At 41.7% G+C, this 14,128-nt stretch overlaps 1 protein-coding gene across 1 annotated transcript in view; it reads right to left on the bottom strand.

Moving 5' to 3' along the window:
- Positions 1-14,128, bottom strand: part of CELSR1 (cadherin EGF LAG seven-pass G-type receptor 1) — a 170,274-nt gene that overhangs the window by 67,416 nt on the left and 88,730 nt on the right. Inside the window, exons 3-5 of the mRNA XM_051642700.1 lie at positions 10,648-10,870; positions 6,308-6,423; positions 3,135-3,223 (exon numbers count right to left, since the gene is read on the bottom strand). Of these exons, the coding sequence (XP_051498660.1) occupies positions 3,135-3,223; positions 6,308-6,423; positions 10,648-10,870 (428 nt within the window). The remainder of the gene's footprint in view (positions 1-3,134; positions 3,224-6,307; positions 6,424-10,647; positions 10,871-14,128) is intronic.

Raw genomic sequence — 14,128 nt, 5'->3', positions numbered from 1 at the left:
GAGTCCAGGTCAAAGAAGCCTGTCACTGCCTAGGGACAGAGTAGTGGGTACAAAGTGGATGGCACCGTTGCAATGACCCCAGTGGCAGGATGAGCAGCCTGACAGCACTCAGCTATTAGAGTGTGAATAATAAGTAAAGTTCAAAATGCCTGTACAGGTTTTGCAGTGCAAAAAAAGCACAGAAGCAACACAGGAAGGAACTGATGAATGAATAGGCAAAAGGTGATAATAAAATTAAAAAAACAAACCTGCTAAGGGAAGATGGAGGGAGCTGAAACTCAACATGAGTAAGGGATAAGAAAGAGAAGGCAGAAGCATCCCTTTTAAGGGCTTTTTAATGTGACACAAAGACAGATGAATAAAATGGATCTCTACAGGTATCTGGGATGATGGATTACACATTTCCCATGGGATTACACATTTCCCAATGGGAAGAGAGGTCTAAAAAGAAGCAAAGACCAGAAGCTCCCTGGGCAAGCAGCTGAACAGAACAAGGAACAAAGAGCCATGTGAGGATGCTGGTAGAGGTAGCTCCTGTGGCCCTGCTGCCAGGAGCAGGGTGCTGCTGCAAAATGCCAGAGCAAGCCAGAGACAGAGAGGAAAGAGGGGAGTCCAGAAGGAGCTGGAGGTGGGGATCAAACATGAGCCAGAGGCAGGGAGGAAGGACATGGCTCAGGGGAGTTCTGCCTGCTCAGGAAGCCTGCTCAGTGTCTGAGCAGAGCAAAGGGGCTGAGGACTGATGGGATGAGGACCTGATAGTGGCAGTAGGGTTTTGGAAAGAATGGAAGGATGGAGTACCTGCAAAATAATGAGTGCATAATTTAAGCAACTCATGAGTTTTGGGTACTCCTTTATTCAAACATATCTTTGCTGTGTCAAGTTTAGACACAGCATCCCATTTATTTTGGCACAATTAAATTCCCTAAATTACCTCTCTCTTTTCAGTCTCCTCACAGGAACTCTTATTCCAGCTTTGTTAAAACATGAAGTAGCCAAGGAACTGTTTTTCAAACAAAAAGCAGCCAACGCACAGGCTTAGCCCTGCTGCAGGCTGTGTCCCGCAGCCCGGTAGGCAGGCCTGAAGAGCTGCCTCCAGTTGCCACTGCCCTGAAGCTCTTGCTGCTCCTTTTGCTGCTGGAGAGCCGGTGCAACGTGTGCAGTTCTCAGCCATGCTGGGAAGTCCTGACAGCATGCTAAATACAGGTAGGTTAGCACATCCTACTTGTGCTATTTCCTCAGTATTGTGAGCTCCCCCTCTGCCAGCCCAAATTTAACTATTCTGGAATAAATACTGCTGAAGGGAAGGTGATGACCTCAGACAGCAAAGGGCACAGTGCTGCTCTCCACACAGTGACCCTGCTTTTCATCACTTTTACGTCATATGAGTGGCAAAGGCAGTGAAGACCATGGTGTTTTCTGGCACAGCCCTTCCGCTCTTCCTCTCTCCCCTGAGTTTTCTCCTGTGCAGTGGGGACTGGGTTGTTCCCCTTCGAAAAACTGGGGCAGAAGAAGAAAACTGTAACAGGGCATGTGTGTTAATGACAGGAAAACACCAGCTGCTAACACGGCTTGCCTACCAGTCTGCTTGAATTGCAGCAAGCCCTTAAAATGAAGCAGGAGTTTATTTTTAACATACGTGTCAGATCTCTTTGCCTTTTAAAGAGTGCCCTAGGGCAGCAAGGGCCCCTTATCTCCCTGGCAGCGCTTTAGCAAACAGCTCCAGCAGCTGACCCCATGGCTGTGCCCTCCCCTCCTCATCCACCAAAGAGCTTGAAAGCTGGAATGTCCCTCCACTGCCTCAGCAAGCGCCGCTTACGCTGCTGAAGTGATTCCCTAAGAAATATGTGGACTATGGAAACATGGCATGTTGCAGTTTGTAAGGAAGAGCCTCACAGTGTCCACAGATCCATGCATGGTGACACCAAGTTTCACTTCTATTTCCCTGTGGCCCAGATAGCAGAGTGTATATTAGGTATAAAATTTAAAAGTTTGACAATATTTATTAATATAAAAAATAATAATAAAGGCTTTTATTTCCTCAATAAAATATCCTTAGGCTAGGAGATCCTATCTAGGAGTCCAAAGAAAATTTTAATCCTCCCATTCAAACTGCCACACAAACTGTGATGAAAGGATGCAGTGCTGGGAAATAAAGAACTTGCTGATCATATTAATCCTTCATCTTCCATTCAGTTTCCTACACCAGTATACTGTTTCCTTTTTAACAGCCAACAATGCTCCTCTGTTTCCTTACATGATCTCCCATAACGCTATCATGTCAGACTTAAAAGCAACACTTCCCAGTAACTAAATGAATGCTCTAATTTTTCTTATAGATTGTAGAGGAGTTCTGACATCTATCTGTAAACAGTGACACAGTACACTCTAAAAGGCCAATTTTTGGTTCATCAATAAATAGTAGGTTTGCACAAAGCCCCTGTCCTTGGTTCAGTCAAAGTGAACCTCTTCCTGACAGCTATGCAGGTGCAGCTGTGGGACAGAGACCCCAAAGCCCACCTCTGAATGCCACAGACTATGCAATGATGCTTTTTGCATGCCTCTTGCATATATTTGTATATAGCAGAAAGAAAACTAATTTAATAAGATTCATTACTGAAAAGTGTCAACCATTTAATAACTAAATTTTCCAAACCACAGAAGCTTGGGTTATTCTACACAAGAAAAGACAGTTATAGGGAAGAATTTTGCTTTGCTTCAGGAAAATTCTATAATAGTGGTTAGCAGTCACTACACTGAAGGCTCCTGCACTACAGTTCTTTAAAAAGATCCAAATAAGTGGATAAGTTGTTTTAGATACACTGACACTCCTGAGGGTTTAAAGAACTGAACACTAAAATAGTTCCAAGTACCTGAAGGCTTCATTGGTAGTACTTCTGAAAAAAATTTATTAGGTCTGGTTTTGCCTTCCTGAGACAAAACTCAAAAGCCCTCAAGAGGGATTTTTTGTCCCAGAACAGGTGAGCAAGATCAGCACCTTTTGTGACAGCTGTAGCAATGTGCCTGGTTAAATAAATAAAATTCAGGTCATCTGTGTACACTAGGTCAGAGCTAGATGACCTGTGCCTCTATTACTTTACCAATGACAGGGTTACTGCCAACAGAATTAGTCTTACCTTATTGTAGTACTGCACCTGGACCGAGTGCCACTGCCCATCGCTGACCCCTCCCGGAACGAATGGTGCCACCGTCGTGGTTGTCTCCCCTGCAAGGGTAGGTGGAAGGGAAAAAAAGAACCAACAGCACTGCAAACTCTGCTCTGAACCAAAACACAGAGAGACCCTCATCTGGCACAGGATGCATTCATCTTACTTCATCACGGAGGAATTTTAATTTTCATCCTGCCAGACAGTAAATATCCCCAGTTTCACAGAATTATTTTGGTGTGCAAATACAAAAACAGCTTCTGGCACATTTGGATTAATTATGTTATTTATTATTATGCTTCTGCAGGGTGCAGTAGCAGATGCATTGGGTAGATACATCTACTGCTGAAGTGGTCAACTGAGGAAAAAGTGTACATTAATTTTTCTGCATTTCTGCCAAAAGCAGCACTTTGAGGTTTTTTTAATATGAGGATGAGTATCACCCCAGGATATTTTGTCAGGGAAGGGAAGCCAATGCCTTGTCAGAGCTCAGAAAGTGAAATCCGAAAGCACTTTAGTGTAAAACCCATGGATTGTAACCTTGGTCCCAACAAAATTTTACCAGTGATTAATGAAATTATTGGCAGCCTTTCAGTATTTAAATTTGAAAGCAAGTCCTTGCCATTGCAACTGGAAAATGGAAGCTTTTAAGTCAGGTCTGAGTCAGCAGAACCAGCTCAGTAACCAGGCATAGCTGTTCTGAGGTAGCAGCAAAATAAACATTTGTGTTGAAAGTACATGAAAGTACATGAAAGGCCTGGCACAGAGAAGGGATTGCTAGGTTTTTACTTCTTTTTCCTTTCTCTTTCTTTGTGTTTTTTGTGTGTGTGATTGGATTTTTTTTTAAACAGTTGGAAAATTCTACATACTAAACCACAGGAAAAATAACTCCCTCCCATAAGCTAACAAAGTTCACAGTATTGTTGAGCTTAAAATGTACTTTCTATTCACTATTTGCAACAAATATTTTACCCTGTGTGAAGTAATTCCCTTATGCTCCCTTAACTCCCATCCTATATACTTCTATTATTTAAACAACAGAGATTTCAGCTTAGCACAATTGACATCTTGCTGTAATATTTTTTATAATTTAGAGATAAAAAATCTGTGGTAAAAATTAGGCTTTTAATTCACCTAGCAAGTTTCTGCAGAAGAAAGATCAACGGTCTCCAATCCCTTCGCTTTGTTTACTGTGAGAAAGTTGTTGCAACAGGTAAACCAGTCAGATCAGATGTCCAAGACTTGCACTGTTCATTAAAAGCCACTTAAAACTAAAACCCATAAACTATTCTCCTTCCAAACAAAATACCATTTGCAATATACAGGACCAGACCTGCTCTCAGGTGCAGCAGTGTAAATCTAAATTTAGTTTCATGTATTTTAAAGGAGTTCCTCCACATTTAAATGCATATAAGTGCGAGCAGAATTTATTTTTTCTCTTTCATCCTCAGGGTGCCTTCTGAGCGATTTGATTCAAGTTTAGACAGGCAGATCAGATCAGACCTACAGAAGAAAGCACACCTCTCCAACTGCAGCATGTTATTTCAGTACCCTAATCCATTCAAAAGTCTGCCTTAAAATCTAACTTGGACATCTCTGAGGTAATAAAGGGGAAACAAAACCGGATATCTTCAACCCAAATGGCTCAGATACACATTTAGGAATCACTGGTAAATCTATGGGGTCACACAGTATTTACTGTGGAGTCTGAAGGCTTTGACCATCACTGGCCACAGGCAAGCAACAGGGATGTGGGTTGCACCTCTGCTTCTGCTGGTTTACTGCTTGCATTGTCTCGCTTTTCACAAAAATGAAGTAAAAGCTGACCAGAGCCCACATGTCTATCCTGAATACGGATAACAGGAAGTAACAGGATTATTTCCTGAGTTATGTGCCTGGTACAGAGGTACAAATGTCTCACTTGACCTACACATAACCCCACTTGACCTACACAACAACAGCCCTTCTCAGATATTTCTTTCTGTCCCAACAGAAAACATTTCCTAAACCTGTCACAAGAGGTTGGTCTGCCCTGCTGAGATTTAGTAAAGGCACCAAAGCCTTCCCTCTGAACTCACAGACCTACTCCTGGGCTGAAGCAGGGGCACAAGTAGTCCACCAAAAGGGACCCCAAGAGCCTCAGAAAGTCTGCTGAAGTCCAGGAGATGATTCGTGGTGGCTTCAAGGTGCTGCAAACATGCTGTACAGCTGTGTGCAAACAGCTTCACCTGCTACCCCTGTCATGGCAATTAGCACAGCTGGCATGAGTTTTGCATTAAATATGGACTTTCATAACTCAGGAAACACCCCTCTGCTGAGACTGGAACTGGTCAGGGTTTTTTCTGAACACACTTTTGACAGGAAGAGGTTTGGCACTACCAGGCCTGATTTTCTGGAGGAAACCTCTCCCCTGGGAGAAGGCCATGATGGCAGGGATACAAATCATTGTCAGCCTTCCCCTCTCTCTGCTTCCACAATCATCAAAAGATCCTGGCTTGGTCCTAGCACAGAAAGCAAGCTATCGCCAAAGCCTCTGCTTTGTCTTTCCTCGCCCACTGTAGCAATGAGTGGGCAGCTTAGCTCCCCTAAACTCCTTGTGTTACAAATTATTCCAAGGGGAGGTGCTTCTACAGCACAGCAGTGGATTCCAGCGGCAGCGCTGCTCCTCACCAAGCCCTAATGAACGTCAGGGAGTTTCCGCTTGTCTCCTAGCTTTTCCTTTGGCTCACGAGTATTTTTTTAGATCACACTTATGCACCCAGTTTCACTGATGGCACAGTGTAAAAAAGCGCAAATGCACGACGTTTATCACGGTGTGGTAATGAAGTCTCATTTAAGCAAACATTGGCTCAGATGCCAACTCTCAGGCTAGTGCCAATCTTTTATAGTAGTCATAAACTCTGGCTTTTATAACTGATATGTGGACAAGCTCCTGCCTATGACAGCGAGTGTTACCACCACAAACCGCTACAGTCTGAAGTACTTTGCAACACCCTGCATCAGTTGTTCACTGTACAATGTTGGCAGACACTCAATTAACGAGGCAGCAAATAGCTACATAAAATCATGAAAGTGCCTTTCCAAATGGCTTGAGAGGATCTCCTGACCACAAGCAGAAATGCTCAACTCGAGCCACACCTCACCTGCAGAGAATGTGAGCTGGATCTGCTCCTCGATGATCTCCAAGGCAATGAAGTCATGCTTCTCGTTAAAACGCCCATTGTAGAGGAGGAGAGCATTCCTCTCCCTAGTTGCAAACCTAGAATGCAGACATGAGGGGTTCATGCTTAACAGCTTATGAATTAAAGACTGATGCTCAATTCCCCCAGAAGAAAGGCAGTATTATAGTTAGCAGAAAAAGAAGCCTTTGCATCTTTCTTCAGACAGAAAATTGTAAAATTGAGCCAGCAGCAGGATAAATATATTATTTCACAATTGACAGAGGCAAGTAGAATGGAAAATACAGAAATCCACTCTGCAGAGATCTGCTGCAGATGCTGACCCCCACAAAGGGCAAAATTAGGCAGACACACAATGCAGTAGGAGTATCTGACACCTGCCAAACAGTAGCACTTACTACACTTTGCAAACAGCCTGAAAGCTACAAAGCATTTTCACATCCAAGGGGGCATACTTGTTGCCTGCTTGTTGTCTAAATGCTACAGAGTACAAGGAGAGTCATCAAGTGATTATAAAGACCTGATAGATTGACAAGGGGAAAAAAAAAGATAAAAGTTACTTTAATAATGCCATGTAGACAATCAGGGTTCATCAATCAATAGGTCAGTTAACTGTAGAAAAGAAAATAAACAGTTAAATGATTCCACTAAATCAGCACCCATGAGTGCTTTATGGTTTTATTTTTCTTGTCCTTCTAATATGGGACATATCACCCCTTTCCTGCAGAAAAAGAGGTGACTCCAGTCTTAGAAAATATTGGTTGCTTTTTTTTTTTGTCAGCAGAAATTTGTTGCAAATTTCTGTATGTTGCACGTATTTTATAATTTTTAATTGAATCTTGTTATCTTTGGGGATTTACACACAGCTTTCATCTATTTAGAAATGCAAAAAAAAAATAATTATTACACTTTACATAAACATTTTTACAAAGATAAATATTATATAAAGAGAGAGAAAGAGAAACCATGGAATTTCTTATGCTTCCAAATGGCAATATAGTTTGATTTTGTATGATTTTGTATCTTGAACTTCAGGAAATACACCTGATTTAAATTAACCCACTTTTCCTAAAAAGTAATCAAATGTGGAACACAGCTAATGAAAACTGGCTTCCACAGATAGAAGAAATTGTTCTTGTGCCTGTCATGTCACGTCTACTAGCAAGACTCTCATGCCATGCAACAGAACTTGCATTCAGAGAATGTGAAAGAAGCAGTATTTTAGAACATCAAGGTCTGATATTTGAAATACAAGAATTTAAAACCAAAGAATATTTTTAAACAAAAGCTGATTGTCAGATGTATGTATGTTGTGGATCACACAAAGTGGAGACCATTCAGAATGCAGAGCCTGGATTTGAGCTACATGGAAATGGGGATTTTTATTCCATACATTTTTTTATATTTCTGAAGGATAATGAAGTGTTCTTGTTCAAAAAACAGAAGAAAATTTTTTATATTTCTAATAAAATACAAACTTCAAAGAATATCTCTTACGGTCCATAAAAATATTATATTACTGTTTTGTTTACTTTTGATCAGCTTTGAAATACATCTTTATTTTAAAATTTATATAACATATTACAAAATAACCAAACTAAATTAATTAAGAAAATACTGTTGAAAAATGTCAACATTATCAAAACATTGATTTAGTTTTCACTTTTCACCATCAAATATTTCATCCAAAGGAATGCTCCTGTAAAACATTTCCCACAAATATATTTTTCAGTGGATAACTGCTTAATTAAAACATTTTTACCAGATCTATCCACAATACATGTGAGCCAAAGAAATGAGATTGATATGAATGATGCTTCTTTACTGTGCGAAAGACTTGGTTTGATTAGCAAGTATGGGAATCTTAGTTCTGTTTGAATATATTTTTCTTATATGGTTTCAATGCTCTACCATAATTTTAATTGTAAAACTATTATTTATTAAACTCTTCAATTAGTAAGCTATTTTTTATATTTCCTTATTTGGTGTATGCTCAGTTCCATTCTTTGCCATGATTCAGAAGCATCTTTGGTATCATACATCTTTTGTATCATACACAAAAGCACTGCTGCTTTTGAACTTGTCTGGTTATCACTTTATCATCCCTTTAATAGAAGGGATATTTTTAATCTCAGGATATAGGAAACAAAAGACACTTTCTTAGAGAATTTTGTATAAATAGTGAGAAAACCTCTCAACTGACAGGGTCTCTTAAGAGCGAAGGAGTGTTGGAAGGAAGCAGGGAAGATGTATAATGTTGGGAACAGAAAGACATGCCTGGTCAGTAACTTAAATACTTTAAAAAAAAATAATCACATTTTAATTATGAGACTGGACAATGCAAACATCCTGCTCTTTGCCAGAAGTGAGTCATGAATCACTTGAGGCTGATAACCTGGGATTTTATGAATGCTCCCAAATCACAAAAAATGTAATCATAAATCGTCTACTCAAATTGCTAATTCGTGCTTACCCTCACATAATGTTTATCACCTGCACTGAAGAATAATAAAAGTCAAAGAAATAACAAGTGTAAATAAAAGTGAACTTCAGGTATGAAAAACGAAATTTGTCATTATTCCAGACAGTGTGGGATGAACCCCATGATGGACTAGACTTCTTATAATCCCACTAAGTGGACTGAGCAGTGTTTAGCTCATGACTAAACATGCCATCTTAGTTTTAATAAGGAAGAAACCCTGATATAAGAACTACCTTGCTAGAGTAGTTGCTGTTTCTCAATAACCCCTACATAGATCATTGGAGTCACTTTAACTTGAAGCACCCTACATGTCAAAGATCTCTTCCTGAAAGCCTGAAAAATGACACCACGTGGCTGAGGGGAAAAGCCAGGGGTAGTGCAGGTAATTTATGCTGGCAGTCAGCCCAGACTGCTCCTTTGTTTGCACTCACTGTAGGTCTGACAAGCCCAACAGAGCCTTTTGCTCCTCAGCTTTTCTGTATACTGATGGTCTGAAACGATCTTCACATCTCTTCACTGCCTCAGCTCACGGCAAACTGTGCCCGTGCTTTCTGATTTAATTAAAATGTAAAGATTTTTTTAAAATTTCAGACCTTGAGATTAAGGTAGATGAAGGATAAAATAAATGGAAAGAAGCTGCCTGGCTCTTGATAAATGTAGAACACCAGGTAACTGGTGGGTGCTGGATGGAACATGTGCCTGGTTGTGTCCTCCCTGAGCACTTTCTCTGGACAGACACGCAAACATGTCTGTTTTCGTCGCTGTTGTTGTAACTATCAACAAATCCCCAGCCTTGCCCTTTGGGGCTGGGGCTAACACATTTTGTGGTATTTACTTATGGTCAACTGTGAGGGAGAACCAAAGGTCAATCCTGACTACATAAACCACAGGAAAGCTGAAAACCTTCACCCTCTCTGGAGAAGACACCTGTGTACACCTGGAGCTCTGGCTCTGCGGCAGGTGAGCTCTGTGCTGTGACCTGGCCTGGAAGTCTTCTCCTGAAGAGGTTTTTTTTTTCCCCCTGAGATGTGTGAGCCAGGGGAGGAGAGCTCTGGTTCTCACAGTGTAGCTGGCACCATTGCTCCCCTTGCCTCAAGAGCTCCTTGAGTGCCCTCACAGGAGAAGTGACTGCCAGCCCAGGAAAAGACTGTCTAAAATGGGAACATTGGGGCATATGGGACTGGGATAAGGCCAGTTGTGCCTGGCAGCTGGGCTGAGAGCAGAAGCAGAAGCCAGGTGTCAGGGCTATGAGGACTAAGGTGAGGAGCTGGGAAGCTTGGTGTTGTCTCAAGTCCAAGACTGACCAGCAGAGACCAAGTATCTGAGGAAGACCAGCCTCAGGTACTTATCCATGGCCTGAGGAGACCAAGTCCTCCCACAGGTTGGAAACAGAAGAGGGAAAGAATGCTCCCAAACAAGAACACAAACTAGCAGCCTGAACCACAAAGTCAGGAGGCCACAGATGCAACTAGAGAAACACCTGACACATTTAAGAGGCAGCAAACCTACCATCCACTCTTGTGTCTCTTCAGCTTAGAGCTGCTGAGAGGTGGCCAGAGAGGCCCTAGTGTCCCCTCTCCCTGTGACATTGCTACACGTTGCAGCAGAGTCAGGAGTTAGCACCTCAGCAGCATCCTCAGCAGGGCTAAAATCCAGTGCTTTCAAACAACACGATGACAGCCCACTTGCAGGAGTCACTGTCAGAAACCTCCAGTGACCTCTACACACAGGTAATTTGGTTGGTGACAATATTTAACTAACGCCCTCCCAGGCTCAAGTGGAGAAGCCACCTGCCACAGAGCCCTTTCCCACGGGGACTTACATGAGGGAGATGGTGAAGTGGAAGCGCTGTCGCAGCCCCTTGAAGGTGATGAAGGACTGTGGGGGGAAGCTCCTGGTGGTCATCTCGCAGTAGGGCCGCTCGTATTCGCCCGGGGGACACTCGCACTTGAAACCCCCGATGAGCAGGTTCACGCAGGTTCCTCCGTTCTTACACACCCCCGGAGCACAGCGGCCGGAGCGTGCATTCACCTCGCAGTACTCTCCTGCAAGGGGAGAAGCAGACGTCAGGGAAGGCGAGAGCTCACCCAGCAGAAAGCTGTGACACGCAGCTATCCAAGTGTTTCTGCTAAGGGTTAAGTTGCTGCCAAAATTCTGCACCTGACCCCTCCGCAATCGAGGTTCAGTGATTAATTGCAGGTGGCTGAGGATACTTCCAAGTCTGAATTTTCAGGATGGGGTGGGATATGATTTTGATATGATATGATTTTGCTGAGCAATCCTCTTGCAAATATTCAACAAAGCTGGCCCCAGTTTTCAGATTCCTTGGCCACTTCCAGACAGAAAACTGGTGACAGATAGATCTATACAGCAGGAGGTAACACCACCAGTTAAAAACTCGCACACTCCCTGTCAACCAAAATACGTGTTAATTGTTCTGGCATTTCACTACGGGTAGGCAACTGTGTAAACAGGTGAATGTTTGCACTTTGCTTCGACTGTAATTTGGCTTCACTGCCCATGGCAGTGGCAGGGCATGGCTGAACTCACAACAGCCACAAAATGTTTACAGAAAGAATAAGCAAGATGCCGATGACATATGTATTGCTTCCACCTTTTTCCATGTATCCTGCAGGTTAAAGCCCTTTTCTGAGCCCTTCATAGATGGACACAGTAACTCTCCACAGAAGTCACAGATTTTGCATGCTGCTTGCTGGAGCTGTTTTCCCCCCAAATGCTTTGTCTTTATTCAACTCAGAATTCTCTATTAAGATGTGTTCAATGCAATAATAAATAATGAAGTGTCTTGCTTTGTACATAATGCCATAATTTTTCCTGCATTTGCCCAAAACCTGAAAGTGAATCAAAATAATAATAAAAAAATTTACAGAGTACATTCACTTTAAAAAACCTGCTGCAGTTGGGAAAAAAGCAGCTGCTAAATTAATCATTGTACAGAAACCTTACACCTATGTGAGTTAATTAGTTAACATTTATGTTTAGGCATTTGTCCTCCTAAGGTACAAATCATGTTCAGAACCTGCACGTAACACTGTTCAGAGAAACTGAAGATGGCATATGTAGTTGAATTTTACACACTAACAATGTCTGACAGATAAATGCAGAGTAAAACTACTCAAGACAGCCAGCTGAAGGTATGAAAACATTTGCAACAGTTTGATATTTGCATGATTACTCACTACCAGATTATGTGATTACATTAATTCAAGCACAGTTAAAACTGTGCAAATACATTTCTGGAGGAAAGTAAAAGCAGCAGGAGCTGTGGGCTGTGACTCACAAACAAAGGCAAATTCAAACAGAAAATTTTGGTTCAGTCACTGCTCCCACAGCCCTACTCCCACAGGTTCCCACGCCACAGCCACCCGTGCTGGCTGGCCGGCTGCAGCTGGCAGGGTTGCTGAATCCAGACCTGGATCTGCACCTCTTGTCCATGCCAGGCTACAACCTGCGATTGTTTGCAGCTGATTTAGCCACTGCCCTAGAGGCATCTTCCTCTGAGACATGGCGAGGTGGAAAGCCCAGCTCTCCAGCTTTGCTGCCTTTCTCCTCTCTCATATACACGTGCCTTTCAGGCAGGTACGATATATGCTGGAAAAATGTAGGAGCAAATACAAGAGTGGCGTGAACATTTAGCCAGCCAAATGCATGCCCCATCCAGGTGGGCTGAGCTCTGAAGTACAGATGTCTGGTTTTGTTCTGTGCTCCCCATGATGAGGAGAGCCACTGTACAACTGCTTCCCGATGAATGGGTTTGTGGATATCACCTGGCAAGCAATATACTGGGGTGTTGCAATATATTTAAAAAGGATATAACACAAAGCACTGGGGAGCTGAAAACAACTCTCTGTAATAATTCCCATGACTAACAAATTATGAAATAAACTTTTTCCGTCATCCTAGAGATATTGTGGCCAGCCAAAACCTCTGAAGTAAGAAACCATATAGCTAAGAGTTCAATTCCAAGCCTGTGCTTAAACTTTTTCTGATTTAGGACTGATATTCTTATATTCTCAATTTAAAACATTAAGATGAAATGATGTGAAAACCACTTGATAAACATCTTCCTGTTTCTATTTATCAACTGTGAGTACCAGGCAAGAGTACATGAATACACCTTCCTTGATGCTTTAAAATGTTCTACAATATGTTTCTTCGGAGAGAAACTGTATGTATCATTAAAGAGAGAAAATTCCTTCAGTGCATTGGATACGCCAAACAAAGCACCCACACTCATAAGATGCTTGAAGAGGACACTACAGAAAGCACTTCTTGATGATCCACTGCATAAGCACAGCCACTCCCCCTTAACACACACATCTTGTGTACCAAAACTCTCAAAAAACTGGAAAAACACAGCTCCTATGGAAAGACTAAACACAGGTTTGTCGCTTTAAAAAAGCAGTAGGGTATTCTGTAAAATAACTCTCCAAGTCAGAGAGGAATGTAATCTTCAAGGCTTTCTGGAAACAGAATGATATATTTGGCTAAAGCAAATAACGTGCAGGCTTGAATACACAGGGAGAAAAAGGAGTGAGCTACAAGAAGAGATTCCTGGCACTTCAGAATGCTGTGGAAATGCCATGGCAATAGAGAGGCAAAATGTAAGAGCCTAAGCTGGAAGACATTGATCTGTATTAAATCTGTGATAAGAATTTATAAACCATTTGTTTAGCTACCTATACAGGCATAAAACTATTTGAGAGAAGAGAAAGTTTACAGAAAATGTCTACTGGGTTATGTTTTTTACTGCTTTTCATTATGATGCTTAAAGAAGCAGTTTTAAAAAAATGTAATTCAACTTTGAATAAGATCCTTTGTCCTATATTCACTCAGCTGTAGCATCATTGATGTCCCAGTTACTAAAATTATTCTGAATTCTCTTTAGTCTGTAATGTAAATGAGAACTGCATTTCATGCATATTCTTTGATGTTGAATTTTCATATTTTATGTATATTTACCAAAATATATTAAAATAGTGGGTTTGAAATCTCTACAGTAACTCCAAGACATCACTGTGCTTCAAGGCACAAAGATCTACCCAGAAACTTGATAAATCCCTATTCACCCTATTTTTCCATAAGTAAAAAAAGTGCCTGAAATTATTTAGAAACATCATGGTTTTGGCTTTACGAACTAGCCATCTGAGCAACTATTAGAAGCAGGGCTTTGATGAGAAGCACCTGACTCCTTTTTGGCCACACAACACAACTTTGTGCAGCTCTTGGGTTTGTCACTTCCAAGGGCAGCCACCTCATCCCAGACACACTGCCATCCCACA

This window comes from Apus apus, chromosome 1 (genome assembly GCF_020740795.1).
Source record: "Apus apus isolate bApuApu2 chromosome 1, bApuApu2.pri.cur, whole genome shotgun sequence".
Taxonomy (NCBI): Eukaryota; Metazoa; Chordata; class Aves; order Apodiformes; family Apodidae; genus Apus; species Apus apus.
The sequence above is the reverse complement of the archived record's forward strand: the minus strand, read 5'-3'. Positions and strand labels throughout refer to the sequence as shown.